Source organism: Chanos chanos, chromosome 4, assembly GCF_902362185.1.
Source record: "Chanos chanos chromosome 4, fChaCha1.1, whole genome shotgun sequence".
Taxonomy (NCBI): Eukaryota; Metazoa; Chordata; class Actinopteri; order Gonorynchiformes; family Chanidae; genus Chanos; species Chanos chanos.
In genome coordinates this window covers 30,020,687-30,042,818 of record NC_044498.1, presented here as the reverse complement: position 1 = coordinate 30,042,818, position 22,132 = coordinate 30,020,687, and the positions used below count along the sequence as shown (strand labels likewise).

General features: G+C 40.0%; 1 protein-coding gene across 3 annotated transcripts; it reads right to left on the bottom strand.

Annotated features, from left to right (window-relative positions):
- Positions 1 to 439: 439 nt before the first annotated feature.
- hkdc1 (hexokinase domain containing 1) lies at positions 440 to 20,301 on the bottom strand. 3 transcript variants are annotated; one of them, XM_030771544.1, is made up of 19 exons: positions 19,995 to 20,301; positions 18,474 to 18,636; positions 17,913 to 18,061; positions 17,168 to 17,287; positions 16,799 to 16,883; positions 15,741 to 15,751; positions 13,267 to 13,366; positions 9,046 to 9,229; positions 8,539 to 8,694; positions 7,990 to 8,223; positions 7,220 to 7,524; positions 6,046 to 6,194; positions 5,662 to 5,781; positions 5,123 to 5,218; positions 4,634 to 4,733; positions 3,915 to 4,098; positions 1,888 to 2,043; positions 916 to 1,149; positions 440 to 698 (listed from the first exon to the last, which is right to left on the bottom strand). In XM_030771544.1, exons 1-19 carry the CDS (start codon positions 20,055 to 20,057, stop codon positions 560 to 562), a joined length of 2,748 nt encoding a protein of 915 aa, XP_030627404.1. In that variant the 5' UTR covers positions 20,058 to 20,301; the 3' UTR covers positions 440 to 559. The 3 variants fall into 3 exon arrangements, with proteins under 3 accessions (XP_030627404.1, XP_030627403.1, XP_030627405.1); XM_030771543.1 differs by lacking the exon at positions 15,741 to 15,751 and having other exon boundaries at positions 16,788 to 16,883; XM_030771545.1 differs by lacking the exons at positions 15,741 to 15,751; positions 16,799 to 16,883.
- Positions 20,302 to 22,132: the final 1,831 nt, after the last annotated feature.

Sequence of the window (22,132 nt, the reverse complement as noted above, 5' to 3'; positions counted from 1 at the left end):
GAAAAAACTAACTGTTGTATAATGTTAATATTTGTTTATTTTTACATTTTCTTCTGTCATTCTTTGCTATAAAGTAAGCTGTGTGTAAAATCATTGATTCCCCACCTGCCACTCCCTTTTGTACAGTACCATCAAAACTGGCTCTATGAAAATTCAAGAGCTTAGTTTACATGTTTTACATTGATTTACACTGATGAATCTGACTGGCCAGCAACTCACTTTCTGCTCATTTTAGACTCTGCTGACCCCCTAAGAAATCCTAAATCCTCATCCTATCAATTTGTGGATGTCTTTAATGTCATGTATTCTAACATTTTTAAATAATTTTCCATATTGTCCTGAGATATATGATTAGATTTTCAGAAGGTATAATATCTGATACGTCTGAATGTGATCTACAAAAAGCCAGACACAATCAACAAGCCAAGCACATCAGAGCTGTCAGTTCAACACATTTTAATCTGTACAGATTGGCAATGTTCCATCATATCAATAAACTCTTCTGTGTGAGGCAAGAACACAGAGTGCGTTGTGAGAGACTGAAGAGAGTACAGCAGCATTACGTTTTATTCTGACTGCTACGAGCCACAGCTGTGATCAGAGCTGCTCCCTTCCCACTGCCGTCCTCTGACAGCACAAAGTCCACAGTGCAGTCAGGTGCCAGCTCCTTCACTGTCTCCTTAAGGATCCCCGAGAAACTGCAGCAACAGTAAAGCTCAGTGATGCTCTACACACCTCACTGAAGTATGAGGACTAAAATCGACTGTTAGCAATGAAATATTGACAATAACTGAAAATAATAATTAGTGTGGTCGACTGATTGTGAATGTGTCTGTATATGCACAGAAATGCACACTCACACACTCGCGCACACACATAAACACACACACACACAAACACAGACGATATACTCACTGTGGATGGAGCTTGTAAAGTGTACCATCCACCCCTACAGTGATGTGAAGATGGTCCAACCGTCGGTTTTCACGAATCTTGTCCACCACAGCAGCCATTCCGGCTCCACAGAGCTGGGCCGCACGGCGAGAGACAGCACCACAAACCTCCTTCACAATTATACTGTCATCACATGTGCTGTCCAGACCCAAGTGCTGCAGGATGGCCCTCACCTGCAGTAGCGCCAGACGGTCACTAGGGGTGTTCAGAGAATGGTAGTCTATGTAAGGTTGATTCCATAATATGATGTCATCATATTCTTTGTTGCAATGCTTTTCTCACTATGACAGAATCCACCTGCTCTGGCACTGACTGCCTGTCCTAATTCGGTCGTCCTCTCGATCAAATTATCTGAAGCCACTGAAAGATAGAGAGGTCTCTGCAGACTTTGGCTCTGAAATCTGTTCTGTCTGTTATCCTCATGTCTGTAATGATGTTTGGTGCCTGATATTCAGAGAACTGGCCAACAGTTACCCTGTGATCACTCTCTCATCAGTCATGTGTTATAAAGAATTATTGGATTTTAGCCAAATAAGCAATTTGAACTTAGTAAGTGCTATTTTATCTGACTTTCAGTTTGTAATGGGTTTTAGTTTGTAAAGTTCCTGGAAATTTATGTTATTGCAGTTTAATTAAATCAGCAGTGAGTACACTAATTGTTTCAGGAATCAAAGCATTTAGCATATTAGAGAGGATTCATATTCTGAGTGTTAGATTTGGAGTGTAATGTGCAGGGATGGGTTGTTTTTATGAACTCACATTCATTCCAGATGACAGGACTGAGAGAATTAATGGTGACAAATGCAAAGAACTAACTGAATTTCAGTGGATCAGCTGATTTCACTGAATCAAAACAGACACAAACTTGGCATTAGTTCTGTATGGAACCTACAGGTTCTGTTTACACAGTTTCCTGTGTTGTTTAGACTGTACCTTTCTATCTGGGAAAGGAACTTGGTCTCAAAGATGCCCCTGGTTTTCAGAGGTTCTGTGATGCGCCCACGGAAGAGAAGTCCTCGTTTGGTCAGGTCAATGAGAATCTGTCTCACAATCTCACCCAGGTACATACCGCTGGTCATCTTCTCAAACCTGCAGAGAAAAAAGCAACAGATGAATGGAGCCTTGTCTCACAGGATTCCAGACATGTTCTGTACCTTTTACTGCACTATGCAGAACAGCTTGTGTAACGTGTCACAGTGAAATAACTGATGTTTCAGCTCCATCATGTGGGCAGCGCAAGTATTTACCAAATACCAAGTATTTGTGATACATCAATATCAATCAATTTAAAAAAGGGAGGCGGGGTGTTTTGTAAGAAACAGCACACCATGCAATAGCAGAGACTACATCACAACAGCCTGACAAGGCACTGAAAGCCCTCTTAAAGCACTACAAGGGTTATTATGAAAACCTTTCCTTTCTTGATACAAAATCTTGTATGGGCACCATAAATTTTAACTTTCGAGAGGAGTTTACTTCAACCTAACCTTCAACTTTATTTGTCCCAATAAAGGGCAACTGACAACTACAACAAAACACTAAACACAGATAAAACACAATATTGGCTGTCTTCATCACATAGGATACAAATCTCAAGGCAAATAACCATCAGCAAATTAAAAGTCTTCACTTACAAAGTTAGCAAAGTATTCTAAATAAATAAAATAAGACAATAAAAATACTATCTGTTTTTCAAAGGCACTATCAGCAGTTAAAACTCACCAATTTAAAAGTTAGCAAAGTGCACCAAATAAATAAATAAGTAATTAAATGGCTTAATTAGGCAGTGCAGTTGAGTTTGAATAAGTGATTGTTTATACCTACTGGTCCAGATTCAGAGGGATCTGTAACAGGATCCAGAAGGTAGAATTTGGGGGAGATGAGTGGAGCTTAGTCTAATGTCAGACAGAATAGCTTTATGTCTTCATAGCTTTACATTTATTCATTTAGCAGATACTTTTATCCAAAGCAACTTACAGTACAGATATACATTTTCAACAGTATGTGTGTTCCCTGGGTATCAAACCCATGATCATGGTGTTGTTAGCACCTTGGTCCACCAGTTGAGCCACAGGAATAGATTCTCCCTTTTTAACTCCCTGCCTATTATAAAAATCAATCAACCCAACGGGACTCCAACCATCTTAATGCTTGCCTTAATCTGTGTGAGGAGATTTTTTTAAATGACAGCCAGGTTGAACTCTGACACTGTGGAGGCATTATAAAAATGAATCACCAGGGTTTAATTGACTTGGAACCTAGCTACTTCCCTCAGACAAAAGAGCTTTTGACCTTTCTTATACAGTTCTACTGTGTTATTTGCTAATGTCAGTTTATGATCCATCACTATGCCCAGATATTAATAAAAAGCTACAGCGTAAGCCTCCTGATTCCTTATGACCGTGGGCTTAGAGACAGGTGGGTGCCACCTGAAGTCAATGGTCATGTCTGTTTTTTTCGCATTTAACTGTAGAAAGGCTTGGTTATATCAGTCAGCAAAGTCATCAAAAGCTTGCTGGAGGCTTATGAGTGTAGTGACCTCTTTAATGACTATGACAGTCATCAGAACAAACAGAAGTAATGAGGGAACACACCCCATAGGAGAGCCAATGGATGATGTCACTTCCTTAGACACACCCCCATTTACCCTCAGTCTTGTGTTTACTGAGCAACAGATGAGGTTGTATAGTGTTGAGGGCTGAGCAGAAATCAGGAAATAATGTGGCCTGACCCATTACTCCCTCAAGTTGTTTGCATCCAAAGCCAAGAAGAGTGAGGTGGCATACTATACTCTTTTCCTGGCTCTGTATTCAAACTGGAGCAGATCAAGAAGACATTCTGTCTGGCTCAGAAACATTTGTTTTACCAGTATTTCTCTTAGCTTCACTGTGATAAGTTAATAAAATCGTATTTACTCAATAACACACTTTGTTAGACAGAACAAACGTAGAAGCTCTTGCCTCTGTTGGCCCACATTCAGGGACCCTGTGTCCACTTCATGATCATATTTGGTCCGGATATCCTCGATGTTATCGTTCCCTCCAAACCCTCCCCACTCTGTGTTCACACACATCTGGCCCTCATCCCCCTCCACTGTCTCAATGTTACACATTTCTTCCATGTAACACACGTTACTGCCAGTGCCTGTGGAGTAAGCATGTAACACACATTACTGTTTGTGTCTGCAGTGTTAGCGTGTAACACACATTACTGGTTGTGTCTGCAGGGTAAGAGTGTAACACACATTACTGTTTGTATCTGCAGGGTAAGCGTGTAACACACATTACTGTTTGTGTCTGCAGAGTAAGCGTGTAACACACATTACTGTTTGTGTCTACAGAGTAAATGTGTAACACACATTACTGCTTGTGCCTGCAGATTAAACATGTAACCGAAAGAGTAAAATTCAGCAGAGCCTGTGGGCTGGAACAGGACCATACACAGTTACCTGAGTAAGAGCATTACCAATATTGTGCATTACCAATGAGTGTCATACACATATGGACAGACTATGAAACCTAAATAACCTAACAAGTATTCCTTATTAGACTAATTACTTACTAATTACTAGACTGACTTTTTCCTTTTTTAGGTGCTGGAAATCAGAGTAAAAAATTAGTACATACATTGAGAGCATAAATCAATCTCTTTGTTAAACACAATTTTTTTTCAAACATACCAGCAATAAGTCCTATCTCACAGTTAGGGTCTTCATACGCGCATGTCATCATTGTGCCCACAGTGTCATTCACCACAGCAACAATATCAAGGTCAAAATCCTACAAAAGATAATGTGTCAGCCTTCAACCTGTGTTGGAACATTTAAATGCTTTGTTAAAACACGTTATGTGTGATCAACCTCACGAGATGCAGTGACACATGAGGAGAAAACTCTCTGTGCGTTAATGGAGCCAGTAAAATGCTGAGGATAAAATTATCCATAGAAAGGATAAAAACATCCATGGAAATTTCTATATCCATGAGGACCTCACAGTTTTCTTAACAGTGAAGTACATAATGTTCTTATGTGGAATCATGAAAAAGTGCCTCATACAAAGATAATGTAAACATTACACTGATGGTGATAATACACAATTTCCATGAGCAGAGAAGTTAAATCCTCACAGAAACTCTGAGTTTGCTGTATGTCACTGTACAGAACACTCACGTTTCGTCTTTTGATGGCCTCTCTCAACATGTCCACCACATCGTGGCCGACACAGTCTGTGGCTTTGAAGCCTTTCGTCCAATTCACCAAACTTCCCTATTCAAACATATAATACAACAGACACATATAATTCACACACAAATAGAATACAACAGACACATATAATTCACAAAGACATATAATACAACAGACACATATAATTCACAAAGACATATAATACAACAGACACATATAATTCACAAAGACATATAATACAATAGACATGTATAATTCACAAACACATATAATACAATAGACACATGTAATTCACAAACACATATAATACAATAGACACATGTAATTCCCACACCTTAGATGTAATGAGAGTGCTTAAATGAACTTATACAGCGAGTACTGAAAGAGTGCTATTTCAACTTTTTATGAAATTATTATGTTTTGGAGCACATATGCTTGACAACCCACCATTCACCATCCAATAAAAAAAGAAACTTGGGAAACAGATGATCTGTTATCAGTCAAGTACTGCGATGTTTCTTTACCTTATCAATGCCAGTCTGCCTGCAGGGGAAAGAGAAGGTAAATCCCAGAGGGAAACAGGTGTTCTTCATGCCCATGTAGTCCAGGAAGTCTGAGATACACTGGACAATGTGGTCAAAGAGCTAAACAAAAAAGTTAGAGGGAGAGAGAGGGAGAGAGAGAGAGAGAGACTGTTGAAGACCAACTGTACACAGTACGAGGACCTCAGTAGAACCTCATAAAAATTTGAAAACTTTGATCCAACTGTGTGCCATTTTGCTAAAATGGGTAACTCCTTGATCATGAACAGAACTCTGATCTCCTGCCTCAAAAACTCCTGTCCTGTCCTGGTGCCTGTGCCTCCAAACCTCCCTCTCCAGAGAATATGCAGTCAGAAATGACCATACCTCCTCTCCTGTACCCTGCATGATCTCCAGCGGGATGGCGTAGATTTTGTTGTACATGCGGACTGATTTGCGTAAACCACTTCGGATTTTAACCAGCAGCACCCGGAAGTTGGTTCCCCCTAAATCCAGGGCAAGGTAATTTCCTGATTCTGTGGTAAAAACAAAAGGAGAAGAATTCATTCCCTGACAATGAGCCACATAAAATATACACCTACATCAGTGAGTATAAGAAAATATTCACCTACATCATTGAGTATAAGTGCACAACTGTTAGCCAGTATAGTAAGTATTATTTCAATGTATATGACGTGTGGAAACTCATTAATTCACTCTGCTAGTCCACAGCTCCCAACGTTAGTGGAGCCCAGTTACCCATGAGTTCTCATAACCCTGGGCCTTGGTGGAGGTGTGTGCTGCTCCATACGGCCATGTGATCTAACAGCCTTTGTGGGAGAGCATTATCAGGCCAGTGGGCCTGAGTGACCCTCTGTGTGAATTGGGTGCCCTCTATCACACCCACCCAGGGGAACACAGGTAGATGCCACCGTGGGGCAATTTGGCCTTGCCAGGTACTGACTCTGAATCCCAGCAGTAGAGTGTCCTGTTGCCCTGTGCCAAGACACCTACCACCTCATTCTTACCTAGGATATGGCTATGTGCCTTCTTCTGTTTGTCAGCAAAGCAAAAACTCAAGGCAGCTGCGTATTTTTTCTGTGATTCTGTGTCCAGTGTATGACAACTTCTGGGACAATGAAAGTCTTTTCTATGTGCTGCTGTCAAATGCAAGACTATGCAACTTTGATAACCTCAGTCTTCACTTGCTCCACTGACTCCACCAACGTCAGAACCTTATTTTTATCACACTGGCACTTGTATACGATCTTATTTCTCTATTTATTGTATTTTATCTCTTATCATATTTATTATCGCTTATCTTATCTCTCTTGTCCCTACTGTCAGAGTGCATGACCATACATGGTGACTGAGTTGTCTAGTGTCACTGCGGTCACTAGGTCACTGGACAATTCCAGTCTCTGTGTTACTGCGTTCAGTCTCTACACCGTTGCTTTTGCAATTTAATACACTTTTTTTGGACAAAGTTTTCAGACAATGCATTCAGGAGCTGCATGTTTAAACATCATGAGTATTTAACTCCTGAGCTCTCTCTGCTCACCTGTCCCATCAGGTGTGCGGTAAACGTATGTGGGCAGCATTTTCACAGATGCACTGCCATGCGAGTCCTTCCTCAGGCCCCTTTCCAACTCCACCTTCATCTTGTCGCGCACTTTCTGTAATTGCTCCAGGCTCAAGCGGAAGGATGCTAATGTGTCATCAATCTCCTTCCTCTGGGATGCCCGCCGCTGTGCCACTGCTGTTACCATGGCAGCGCCTTTTCCACTCCCACTCTCCGAAAGCACGAAGCGAACATAGCAGTCTGGCACCAAACGCCGTACCACCTTATGGAGCCTCTTTGCATACCTGAAAACACAGCCAGAGAAATGCTGTTCTGAGGTGGAGCTGTCTGTAAAACAGGTCAACGGTGAAAGCACTACTGATGTCACAAAACATGTACCAACACCATATTAGCAGTATCACTGCATCATGTCTATATCAATATAAACACAATGCAGCTGAAATGGTTCCTTTGTAATCCCCATCCAATATGCTTACACAACCAGTGTCATAACCAGTAGGCGATTTGTAGGGGGTGGGGGGGGCCTTCCCCCTGTTAGCAAAATGACCAAAATGCATCCCCCTTGTTAACCTGCCATCCCTCAATATACTCTATAGAGTAGTGTCAGTGACCACTGGGCCATTTCCCCTGTTGGCCATTGGGCCATCCCCCCTGTGAAAAAATAACGAATTGCCTACTGGTCAGTTTTGTTCGTAATATGTGAATAACTGAGAGATTTTAAAGCATTAGATAAGGTGTGGCTAACATACTGTGGGTGTGTTCGGTAGACGGTTCCGTCGACTCCCACCGTAGTCCTAAGACTCTTCAGCTTCTTGTTCTCGCGGATCCGGTTGAGGATGGCAGCTAGGGCGGCGGCACACAGATTAGCTGACCTGAACGAGACGATGGTACACACGTGCTGGACAGCAATACAGTCGTCTGCAGTGGGATGCAATCCGAGGTCTCTCAGGATCTGTCTGGTGTTCTTCAACCCATCTTTGTACCTGGAAAAATCCAAACACTTTACCAATCCGTGCGCCTATACACCTACTCCATACACCTACTAAACCAAGGGAATCCTAAGCATGATGTCAAAAAATTAGCTGTTTTAAGTGGTTGTTCCAAATAGAGAAACATATTCAGCATGGAAAAAAAATCTTTCTCGATAGTTCCTCACTGCTAATATCTTGAGTACTGGCACTTAAAATCACCAAATTCTCCATTAAACAAACATCAGTGCAGGATTTGTTTCAAATAACAGAGTGAGTTCCTGAGGATCATAAGTCACAAACAAATCAAAACTGAAAACAATTTCTTACTCCTCAATTAAGCAGACATGCTTGGTCAGGAATTTGCCTTGAGTACGGAGAGCATTGGTAATTCTGCCCTGGAAGAGCAAGCCTTTTTTGGCCATCTTCAGCAAGATCAGTCTCACCAGCTCTCCCAGGTACATCCCACTCACCATCTTCTCAAACCTGAAGGAGAAGTAAGCCACACAAACAGAGAGTATAAAACCACTGTCACTGTTTTCTGTGCAGGCTATTTGTTCAGTTGGGAATACAGTCATTTTTAGTAGTTAATACAGTAAATTTAACTAAGTACCAACACCAAAGGTCATGCGCAAATTTGAGGTTTTCACAAAATTTGCAGGATGGCACTCCCCTTGACCACTGCATTTTAGAGGTAGTTTGAATTAATTTAAATGTGACTCCATTAGCATGTAAAACATTTCAGTAGGCCTGGGGTCCTATTGTGCGGTTTGTCTATATCTTTTTGAGGTGAGTTCAACCCAGACACTCATTAGCTGGTTTGAAATCCAGGCTTACAGCTGCTTTCCTGGGTTAATGGAAGCGGCATCAATCTCCCGGTCAAAGTCAGTGATGAAATCATCAAGCGCTCCATCGTCTCCAAAAGCACCCCACTCCGTATTGATGCACATCCTGCCTTCATCTCCCTCTACCAGGTCAATGTGTCTCATTTCCTCCATGTAACACGCATTTGTGCCAGTACCTGAACAAATATAAAAATCCAGGTTATTGACAGTATTTGCATTTGGACAGAAAAACAAAAGCAAATTCTTGGGCATGCACAGAATATATGTAAGTAATGTATAAGCAGAAGTGGACAAAGTAAACAACTCCATTCCTTGAGTCAAAGCCAAAAGTTGTTCAGTTCAATTTTTACTTGAGTTAAAGTACTGGAGTACTTGCTTTTAAAAATACTTAAGTATTCAAAAGTACATTTTCTTTTTAATGTCATCGCATTGTTGTATTGTTGCAACAATGCATTTACAGAGTCTAATGACTCTGAAACAACCTACTGAATGCACTGACTTACTTGTAGAACCTGTAGAATAAAAAGCTTGTGGAATATGCTACAAAGCCTAGAGAAACACAGTTGAACCAAATGCGTCCTCTAGAAAAGACAGTGTATAGCTTCAGTTAAACAGGCATTTGGTTCACTCAGATTGGCCTTAATTAAAAGGATAAACATGTCATAATGTTGTAGGCTAGGTTAATTTTACTTCTACTACATAGCATTGTCTGAAATGTGAAACAGCTGGATGTCCATCGTCACCGCTTGATTCCCGCCCCCCTCGTCTTGGGACCGGGTCCTACGTGAATCCGCTGACCTCACAAATATTACTGTGTTTACCTGACAAGATTAAAACATATATTTCTGAAAGGATTTTTGTCAGTAACGTTAACTCGGCATTTTCGCTAGCTAACAAATAGTATACGTTAGCAGTGGATTCATACAGGACCCGGTGTTATGCCCCAAATGGTTTTCAAGCCAACTGGTTTCCGTACGTGTTCACACACTGTGTTAACAGTAGAAATTGTGGTCTGCCTCTGTCACCAGATTCGTCACACATTCACAAACATATAAATCGCAATTTTCAAGTCACATCTCATATACTGTGGCAAATGATTGTGTTAGGCGAACACAGCGCACGAACGCATACGGGAAGCAATTAGCTTGGAAACCAGTTAAAAAATCTCAGACAGGGACTTAAGATATGGCCATGGCTGCTCTGGTGAGGAACCTTTATCTTTATCATCTTTATCTTCCATTGTAGTAGCCATCAGTAAAACCGCCAAGTTCAGTTGTTAAAAAAAATGCAGCACGCACTTGACTGACAGCATTGGAGTAGTTTACTGTGATTGGTTTTTCCCCTGTGATGAACACAATATGGCCTCTCGCATTTTAGAAAAGAAAATTCGGGGACATCCTAAAACGCTTAACGTGAAAAACGCTTAACGTGGCTTAATGAACCTAAACAGCGATCAATGATCACCAAATTTCTCTCACACGTATCTTGTCATGAACACTTTCACATGTCAACATATCAAAACCAAAATCTAAGGAATACACTCGTTATGTTACGTTAAGCGTTTTCCTCTCCGCCCATTGTAAGGAAAAAGCTTAACGTAGCTTAATGTACCTAAACAGCGATCAATGATCACCAAATTTCTCTCACACATATCTTGTCATGAACGCTTCCACATGTCAAAATATCAAAACCAAAATCTAAGGAATACACTCGTTATGTTACGTTAAGCGTTTTCCTCTCCGCCCATTGTAAGGAAAAAGCTTAACGTAGCTTAATGTACCTAAACAGCGATCAATGATCACCAAATTTCTCTCACACATATCTTGCCATGAACGCTTCCACATGTCAAAATATCAAAACCAAAATCTAAGGAATACACTCGTTATGTTACGTTAAGCGTTTTCCTCTCCGTTGAGGCCCATTATAAGGGAAAAGCTTAACGTGGCTTAAACGCAATGTAACCATGTAACCATTGTTGTAGGAATGAATTAATGTAATTATTTGTATCAAAAGTTGTAACCATACAATCTTTGGTATTACGAGAAATATCAAGCTCTTTGCTCAAAAAGAAGAGGGCCCTTTAGGGGCTGCATGTGAGATAGGGGGCCTCTGCCAGTGCTTTGTGGTCATTAACAAAGCACGCAGACGGTGAAACGTTCAAGGTTACACGGTATGTCTTCTTCCACTGATGAGAGGGGCAGTAAATATTGGTGACAACTTATGCTTGTTGTAAAGGGAGACTATGAAATACTGACATATTGCAGTGTGGGTGGAGAATCTGCAAGGCTGGGCCGGCAGGGGCACCCAAGAGAAAAGAGATGAGGCAATGCATATCCTGTTTTGGGGAATTGATTAGAATACGTGTAAAAAATTGGTGCTTTGTGAAGGTTAATTTAGTCATTGCCGGGACCGGCTCCGTTTGTTGTATGCTGCATTGAGTTCATGCAATAAACGTATACTGCATCAGACTCTGAAGACTTTGATTATTGACTTTGAAAGTAAGTGAAGTATGATTAGAATCTAGCCCTATCTGGCCTAGGCTGAGAACTCTCTCCCGCAATATCTTGTCATGAACACTTTCATATATATATATATATATATATATATATATATATACACATATAAATCAAAACCAAACTCCAAGGAATACAGTCGTTAGCACCATGTTAGGTTAAGCGCTGCCCTATCCATTGCCGCCCATTATAGCCTACCTGTACACCAAAAGTACAAGCCAAGATCACCAAATTGCTCTCACACATTTCTTGTTGTGAGCTCTTCCCCATCTTAAAAATTCTTATTAAAAATGATTATTCTGATTGCACGGCATCATGATTTCCTATATCTTCTAATATCAGGAAATATGTGTAACACTGGAGGAAGTAAGTAACTTGGCTCCCTATTTTCGTATCAATCCGCCAAAAATAACACTTATTTTAACCAATGGAACTTATTCTCAAGTGTTAAGCGTCCATGTTTCTGCCACATGCGACAGTCGGAGGGAGAAGAACAATGGGAGCGTACAAGCGGTGCGTAAAATTTTAGTGTCTAACTCGTGTACTCTTTTTTAAAACCAAAATATGGTCACCCAAGGTAAATATTTACTTTACATAATTACCAAGTTCACATCTCTGTTGTACCGATATGTTCACTACGGGGCAGCAGTGCTTCCGAATGACATTTTGTATCAGCTAAAGGTTATCGAGCTAGCTAATTACATATAGAATGCATTCATAAATAACTTCAGAATATTTTCAACAATTTGTCCTAAAAGTTGATTTGCTGCTCATGTTTTATACTGTGATTCACATGCGCTAAATTCGACAGAATGCAGGATTCCTTGTCTGAAACTCAAATTTCTATTGGAAAAAAGGTAAAAAATAAGTACCAATGTACAGCTGTAAAATAAATTACTCATGTTTTTAGTCCTCCGTTACAATTTTTACTGGGCTATGGTCCTGCTCCTATCGAAAATTCAAAATTCAAAGAAAATGGTCAATATCTTAAGCTAAACGTTTCCTCTTCATTAAGCGTTTTAGAATGTCCCGAAAATTCGTCCGCTGACTTCAAAGCTATGCGGTAAAGTAACGAGTAACGAGAACCTTCATAGAAATGTAGTGTGGTGAAAAGTACAATATTTGTATTTCAAATGTAGTGGAGTAAGAGTCATAAGTTTCCAAAAAAAATAACACTCAAGTAAAGTACAGATACTCGAAAAATGTACTTAACTACAGTACTCAAGTAAATGTACTTTGTTGCTGTCCACCCCTGTGTATAATATGAATTGACTAAGCTGGTCCTTTTAGGAAATTTGGGAGCGAGACTCTCTGAAATGGCCCGTCCATTGTCTGTTGCCCTGTTGTGCTTGAAACAGCCAAAGCATTTCCTAAAGCCAAAGAATTCTCAAAACTTTTGATCAATGAGATTTTCACATTCTTAAACTAGAATGAACTGAATTGACTCTGTGCACAGTCTCCCATCTCAGAGTAACAGTCTCTGAGTCAAAGATGTGTTCCAATCCCAGATTAACAGTCTCAGTCTCAAAACTGGGTCCCAAGCACTCATTAGAGCAAGACAACATCAGCCTGAGTATGTGATCTAAAAACCAGCCCTGTTCAGCCAGAAACTGAAAAAATCCCCTCAGAAACACAATACATTAGGTGAGAAAGATTTTTAAATGACCCTGTTTGAATAATGAGATGATTTGTTGACTCACCGATTATGACTCCCACTTCACACTGCTGGTCATCATATCCACAGGTCATCATCGCTCCCACTGTATCGTTCACCAGAGCAAGGACGTCCACGTCCACATCCTCCAGGCACAAGACATACAAAAATCACATTCTGCAAATCACACTCTAATCTTCGACGATTAATTTGATACAATGAGATTCTAATAGCTAATATTCTAATACTCTAATATTCCAAGATTCCAAGTATAGTGCTGAACAGTATGACAAAAAATTTGTATCACAGTATTTTTTAAGATTCTAGTGGTTTCACAGTACATCACGATATTTAAAAAAAAAAAGATGTTTTTTTGCATGACTGGGCCTTCATATAGGTTTGTAGTGGCTTATTCTACTGTCAGGAGTACACTGAATATAAAAACATTTCATCATGTATATAATGAAGGCTTTGTTCACTATAGGGTTTGCTTGACCCCACAAAATGATATGCCTACAATATATGAAGGAATCAGCATGCATTAAACAGAGTTACAGAGTGTAAACAATTTTTATTGTGCAAACTGCAACATAGTAAAAACAGAACTTAAAAATAAATAGATAGCTTTCACATTGCTTCCTTTTTAAAACAAAATATTTTAAGATAGTTCTATAAACTGACCTAAGATACCCAAAGTGTTTTAGTATTCAAAGAGATATTTCTCACACGTTCTATTGCACAAGTTAGAAACAAGCTTAACATTAATTCAAAATATGTTATACTTCAAGCCAAGGTATTCAAGTATTAAAATGGCTGTTGATCAGTCACAATTCCCTTATTTCTCCATTTAACCAATAAAACATTCCAAATTTTAATGTGTCACAAATTGTTGCGCACCATGGTGTTTTGCCCTGTTAAGGACAGTAAATTTTGGGTAATTAATTAGGGATGGGTCATGATTTTCGAATTATAAAATCGAATAGCTTATGCGACTATCGTCTTGTCTTAAAAATATATATTTTCCCTTATTTTTACCAGCGCCTGGTAGTAAGTAACGCGTTACTTGCCAACGAAAACAAATATCCCCGACTGGCAAAATTAGTAAGGGAATACTGTCCGCGACGTCTGTGCCATCAGAGAGGGTGTTTTCCACGGCCGGACTTATTGTAAACAGACTGCGCTCCCGTCTTCATCGCGACCATGAGGACATGTTCATTTTTCTAAATGAAAATACGGAATAGGCTATAGGCCTGAACACTTGCTGAAATTAACCTTTATGGAGACGGACGTGTTAAAAATGAATCGTCATGTCAGCATTGCCATCACTCAGGTCTGATAAGACTTTAGACATGTTCAAAATCATTATCAGTATCATTATGGCTTAGGTGAGGTCAGCGCGCATTTCCCCCCAACGTATTAAACAGTTTGTTGTGATACTGACTGAAACGATAAACTCGCACAAGCACCTTGTCAGCTGTGTTAACACTGATACGTCGTTATATGAGAAATACAGAAATAAGTCTATCATTTTCCTTTATTGTGGGCGATCCACGAAGAATGGTCGAATAGTTCCCAGTGACTACCGAATGGTATTTTTGCTTGGAATGCCCATCCCTATAATTAATTGTTGTGTTATAAAGTTCTAACCGTTAGTAAGAAAGATACGCTCAGCCATGCTACAGTCAGGCGGAAGATGAAAATTTCGTATTCTCAAGCGGACACTGTGCAGCTTTCAGAGAGAAAAGAACATTTGCTAACATCAAGTGTTCCTTACCAATTAAAGTTGCAGTTGTGTAAAGTTTCTCTCTCTTTTTCATCCTTCTTTATCTACTTCTATCACTTTCACTCTACCTCTCGATCCCCATCCCCTTTGATTCCAGTTCTCTCTTTATGGCCCAGATCTCCCTACGTTCAGGACCAATGCACCCCAAAGCAGAAACCACTCACTGTAACACCTAACAGATGCCAGGCTCGATGTTTTAGCGCAGTGACCCTCGGACCATTTGGTCAAATGCTGATAACGTTTAATTGTGAGGGAGACTAGATCACCTCGGGAGGTTAGTTTCCCTGTGAGAATGGAATTCAGACCATGCCACAGGCCCCATCCGCATTGCTCCACTCGGGAACAAACTATGTAGAGAAAAAGAGAAATAAAACTAACCATGCGATATTAGCGATTAAATACGAACATCGAGTCATAACTGTTCGTATAGTCATAAATGCGCGGTAAAATTTAAAAATAACCAGGAGCCAAGTCACGAGCAGCTAATTGTATGACCATCGGTGTAACTGCTGTTTTTAATGATAAAGAAACCATATTTGGTCTTGTTCGGAAACATAAAATGCGACGAGTATGTAATTTTACTATACTTTAATGGGGAAAAGTTATGTAAAATTATTTCAAACGAGCTCAAATGAATACTTTCTAAATTTCAAGGGGTGTCTCCTCCCTTCAGGCAGAGACACCCTCAAAAGGATAGCAGCAACCCCCATCTGCAAAGCACAGATAAAATGCCCGACTCTCTGCTTTCCTACAGTTCAGCTTCGCTAAGGTTCAGCTCCAGTTGAGCTCCGGTTGTATCAGCCGTAATGTAAGTCCGTCCGTTCTGTCCTGCTCGTCTCCACGAAGAATCGGCCCAGGCTCACCGCTACGGAAGATCCGCGACGCTGAAAGACTTTCCCGGCACCGACACGAAGTCTCACTCACGGTCTCGAACTGCCAACCTCAATAACTCCGGTCTCTCATACCTGAACGTGGCCGGGCCTGCTCTTCTTCTTCCTCATCCCTTTTCTCTTCTTTCCTCACTACCCCTTTTTGTGTGTAAGTAACTCCACTAGAACATCACTCAGATAGTTCTTTTGGTTAAGCGTGCCTCTTCGTGAGTGATGCCTCATACTCGCGTAATTGTTCATTCATACATACTTTAGGTAACGAGGATATTGTTACTGACTACCGTTAGTTGTTTGTCTTCTTGTTAGTAGTTTAGATGCTGTTGTATGTGTGTGTATAGCAGATGTGCCTAAATTCCACCTGATTTCAAATTTATTCAACATTAGATTCATTCTGTACCATTTGAATTTGATCGTGTACGTTCGCATTCCTACCTTTTGTGTACGTGAAAAGTTATTTCCAAGTTACTGAATGTGGTGATCCAGGAACTTAGTTAGCTAGAGGTACTGAATTCGAAGAGTATTATTGTACTTGCTACTTTAATGCTGTTATTTATTATATGTACGTATAATGAAGAGTTATTCTGAATAATTTCTAGGTTCAGTGTTCAGAGCGCTGAGCTATACATAGAGTTTTTCAGAATATCTGTAATTTCACTGGTTTCAGGTTCCAAAACAAGGTTATGGCAAAGTGATATTAGTGATATTAGTGATATTAGTATTAAGTCTAATATTCACAGTGAACCATTAACCAGATTTTCCTCATACCATTGGCATGACAATACCGTAGGAGAAACTGAAACCGGATGTATCAGTGCACTGCCCAGCACTAATTTGAACATTCTAATATTTTTATATTTATCTGATTAACAACGGAAATAAAACTGTACATTTTACCTCGACATCACTGATGGCTTGCCTTAGAGACTGGACCACGTTGACACCCACAACACCCCTCGCTTTGTAATGTTTGGACCACGAAAGCAACACACCCTAAAGAGGAAGGAGAAATAGCCATGGCATCATACCATAATCATATGAAGAAAAGTCCAATCAGTCACCTCTTATTGGTGGACTGATTGAAAGTGAGTAGATGACAGATTGACAGCTGAACATGTGATTTACTGCCTCTTATCAAAGTTACATTTTATTGATAGGACTGGGGTGAATATTAACAATATTTGGCACTCTTTTTGCCGCTTCATTCAAATTGTAATGTTCAAGCTGACTCAGGGTGTCTAGTGAGCACAGGCTACTCCAGCACAAACGTCCTTTACCTCGTCGATCTTAGACTGTGCACAGGGGAAAGAGAAAGTGAAGCCCAGCGGGGTTTTTCTCTCACTGATCTTGTGCTTCTCCATGAAGGCTTTCAGAGACATCGCCACGTGATTAAAGAGCTGGAGGAAAAATAGCAGTCATGGGTGTCAGACACAATGACAAACCATTCAACAGTGTAACAGATGGTTTAACAGTACGCAACCGGTGTGATAATGGACCCGGACAATAATGGACCACAGACTGTTTCTCCAGTTACTAAATATTTCCACAAAATATTGACCGGGCTTTTCTTTATCTAGGCTTGTGTCAATGTATGGAGCTTTTCCTTTTCCCTCAGGACAAATCGTTTTTTGTTTTTTTGAAAAGTGCTTTTAACCTGTTCCCTTTGGGGACTGGAGAGGGGAGGAAGATTTTTTATGAAACAGGCCACAGAAACTACTGCCCAGGACAGTGCAATTTATTCTGTCTGTTGATTTCACCTGGTACAAGCTCTTAATTTCAGTCAAGTTTACCACATGTTCCTTAGGTTAGGAATTAAAAACTAAATTCTATTTATTGCCACACAAAGCAAGTAAAATACACATTTTTTTACACCTTGTAGAAGTTGTACATTATGATGTAATGATTCTGTGAACTTGTAAAATGAGAGTTTATCTTGAAGTGACAGTCTTGAGCCCGTCAGATTGCGGTGTGACTGAGGGTTGTCACAGGTTAAGTTAAGTGTTAAGTGTGTTAGGCACTCACATCTGCTCCTCTCCCATTTAGGATCTCCCCAGGAATGGGATAGGTCTCGCTCTCCATGTGGACTTTTTTCTTTCCATCTGCCGACACATCCACCCTCAACACCTTAAATTTAGATCCACCCAGATCCAGGGCCAAGAACTCGCCCTTCTCTGCTCAAACCATAGACACTTTATTACACATTTTGTCTAAACAAATTACTGTGTACAATGTACTGTACTGTGTACAATGGGTAATAATGTATTATTAATCAGTAACATCTTACAAACAACTCATAGTAAATTATATTGAACTCGTTGTGGATTAGCTGATCACATTAGTACTAAACAATGTACCAATGTCTCTATGCCTTTATGAACAAAGGTATATAAACGGGCATGTATTTATGTTCAAATGGTTATACTGACAAAAAAGATGCATCTACAGTGTAAAATGAAAAGAACAACCTAACGAAGTCATAATCAAACTTCAGTAATGTCTTTCCCATTCTGTTTGGGTAGTGTGTGGGTTGTGACTGTTCCTAGATCAGTGCTGATGTGATATAAGTGGGATGTGAGGTCACACCTGAGCCTTCAGGGATGGAGCGGACATGTGTGGGGAGCATCTTCACAGCGGCAGTGGCATTGCTCTCTCTGGACAGACCTTTCTCCATCTCCATACGGAAGCGAGCGGAAATATCTTTTAGCTGATCGTCAGACAGCCGCATCGCGTACAGGAAGCGATCGACCTGTCGTCAGGGATGGGATGAGAGTTAGACATGGATAAAATCCACTGTTAACTCCTCCCAAAGAGGCTTTGATTTACCACTCATTACAAACATGTACATATGCAAAATGGCACTGCAATGACAGAGTTATCACACCAAAAATCATTTCTAAGGCTAAACATGTGAAAACAAGGCCAGAACTGGAGATATCCTACAGACAGAGGAATGAATAGGACAGGGGAAAAGATTACTCAATGGTCACTCTGTGTAGGTCATCTGACTGTAAAAAGTCTGACTGTACTGTTACCCATAATTCTATACTTGGTTCCCTGGCACCAGACCACCTGGGGACCTGCACTGAATGAAACCAAATCAGCAGACTGAGAACATTTCACAGTTTGTGCACAATGGGTGCTGCAATATATGCAGATAAACCACATGCAGATAAACGTACCATCTAATTTGACTGTAAATTGATGAGGAAAAAAAAAGATTAAACAAGAAGACAGAAATGCATGAGTGTAACAGAATAAGACAATCACCCTGGCTGATTAACAGATCCATGGCTTCCTTTGCACTGAAAGATAAAATCATGATGCAATGGAGATACAAGTCTTATACCACAAATACAGATAAGATTTTATTGAAGTAGAAATGTGCAATAAAAATACTTTTAAAACATCTAACAAAAAGAGTTTAAAAGCAGAAAATCAAAGATTTAAAGCAAGTGAACAGATACAGAGAGCATACATCCATGTGCTTTACCCATACAACAGAAATGATCTGATAATCTGGTTATCCAAAAAAAAAAAAGATAGAATGAGAGATCAAGGTCCTGTGTCCACAGATTTCCCACTGTCCTCTCACACAGAAATAAACTGTGATTCACCAGGGTTAATGATTCCTCAAACCCCTACGCAACCACACTCACCCTCCACCATACACAGGCTCTGTGGTCAGAGGCAGCAGGCTAATGTACAAGAGAGCTGTGGACAACCACAAACAGGCTTCCCGCTGTGTCTTGCTCTCACATACACATTCACCAAACAGACCCACACCATCTCAGTCAGTGTGAAAGCCACATTCAACTTATATGATGATTTACAGATAAGGCCATTTCAAATTTTACTTTTAGACACAGGTCTCTAGTATGAAGTACAGCAGTCAAACAAATAGTTAAGGTGTGATCGGAAAAATTAGAAAATGCAGTATCTGGTAGTGAGGTAGAGACCAGTATCACAGAACAAATCACTTCATGTCTAATTGTGTCATTCTGATGAAAATGATCTGAAAACACTTCACGACATTTAGTCTAATTGCTTTACTGGAACAACCCAATGAATTAAATGGACAAAACCACATAATGATTAAAGAGTCACCTTTTTAACTTGGTCCTCCTGTAGCTTGGAGAAATAGAAAGAGAGCAAGTGCACTGCAAACATCTTGACTTCCTTGCCTCGGGTAACCAATCTCAAACTTCCACAGAACTCCCCTGGCCTGAATGGAGAATCATTCAAATCTCATCAGAAGTTGGAAATGCTTCCCTTCAGTGTTTAAAGCCTGTCTTGAGTTGTGTTTTCCTCCAGAGCACTGACCACTGCTCCCTCAACTTTTCTCTCTCAGAAGCTGTTTTTCCCTCTGAGAGAGAGTTAATCCCTGCTTCACCCCTCCTTTGGCTCAATAATTAATGGCTCAGGTTTATACGTCTCTCTCTCTCTCTCTCTCTCTCTCTCTCACTCACTCACTCACTTACACACACCCTCAGATCTCTCCTAGCAATGCGTTTGGCTCGGCTCCAGTAGGACTATCCTATGGGGTCTGCACAGTGGTTGTAGACCTGTAAAAACAAGATTGAGTCCAACGGTACTGCATGGGAAACTGTGGCTATTCAGGGCACTTAAAACATGCAAACATCCTTTGTGCTGGGTAAAGGAAATAAATCGAGTGGAGAAAAAAGTAACTTTGAGGAAGAGATGAGGCCTGGGGCTAGGCTAGCCTTGTCTGGTGAGTACAAGGACAGGGTTAGTGTGGGGGCAGTCAGGGAGGGGGCAGGGCGTCTGCCAAGGTAAAGCATTTCATTGTTTGCTAATGTAAGAATCAATAAAAAAAAAAACCAGGTGAAAATGCGTGTGATGGTTCTCTCTCAGCTGTCAATTACACTGAATTTTTCCATCAGACAAATGAGGACAGATAAGGACAGTATTTCAGTAACATGTGACAAGCAGATTGAGCCGCAGTAGACTGATGTAATATCCATCCCTCATTTCAATACATCAACGTGAATTCATTATTTAAATACCACACTACTTCTTACAGGTGCATGAAAACAACATTTAATTACAGGTGCATGAAAATAACATTTAATTACCCAATTACAACACCTAATTACCCAATTTGGATACGCTCTTTTGTAATATTTGAACATTACTTTTGCTGTTAAATTAAATTTAAACAAATTTCAAACCTTGTGACCCAAAGCAGGGACAGGCTGTATTTCTGCTATATGTCTTTGAAATATTTATTTGAAATTTGAGATTCTATAAGCCTTATCCTGTACAGGATACACTGTCTGCTGTTTATACGTGATCAAGGGGAACTGTAAATCATGTGCTATCTAACTATTCAGCTGCTTGCTCCATAGCAACCCAGACCATGGGTTTGTTACCACAGGTCTTCAGAGAGCCATCTATATGTGAAGAATCAATATCAGTACACAGACTAAATATGTTTGTAATATAGCAAAGCCTTTTTTCTGACTCTCTATGACATCTATTATTACAGTTTTAATTCATGTAAATTAAAATGTACTGTAAAAGTAAATGTAATGTCAATTAAATGTGCTTGAAAACAGCATTTTTAATGAAATGTGTTTGTGCAAAAATACATAATACAAAATACAACGTAACTGTGGTATTTTGCACTTTGTGTCTGAGTTCATTTGCCTTTATTTTTGACCATCCTTTCCCTGGGCCTGTATCGTTTTCCAATTGAGCTAGACAGATAGTATGAACATTAGGGTTGAGCATCTCCAGTCTTTACCAGTAATGGACTGGTAACTAGAATTTTCAAGGCCAATCAACTGATCAAACGTCACGACTTCACTCAGTTTTCAGAGGATCTAGCAAAGGCCAGGAACATACCATGAAAATATAGAGATAATACTCATGATAATTCATTTTTAATGTCTCTGTCAAGACTAAATAAATAACTATAGTAAATGAATAATTATAACAGATGCTATTTCTGTATGATTTATTCACAAATACAGATCCACAGATTTGTACGGAAAAGTGTGACTGCAGTCTTTGTTCCTATAGCCCAATAAGCCTCTGTCTATTCATGGGCACGGAAACACGGTCAGCTAGTTAAGGCAAGCTGGGAGTAAACAGTGAACAGTTATTGCACTCGAAGAACTGTGGTGAGACACCTTCAGCTGGAGTGTACTCCATTTTTTTAATCTATCCTCTCTAAAATACTTCCATACCTCACTTACAATTAAAACTGAAAAAACAAGAAG

What these genes read in the sequence shown, in the direction of transcription:
- hkdc1 (XM_030771543.1), bottom strand. Translation starts at nt 20,057, where the DNA reads ATGTTTGCAGTGCACTTGCTCTCTTTCTATTTCTCCAAGCTACAGGAG. An exon ending in AAGCCATCAGTGATGTCGAG is followed by an intron (nt 13,367 to 16,787) that starts GTAAAATGTACA and finishes TTGTGCCTGGAG; the next exon opens with GATGTGGACGTGGACGTCCT. An exon ending in TGCAGGGTACAGGAGAGGAG is followed by an intron (nt 5,782 to 6,045) that starts GTATGGTCATTT and finishes TTTTTTGTTTAG; the next exon opens with CTCTTTGACCACATTGTCCA.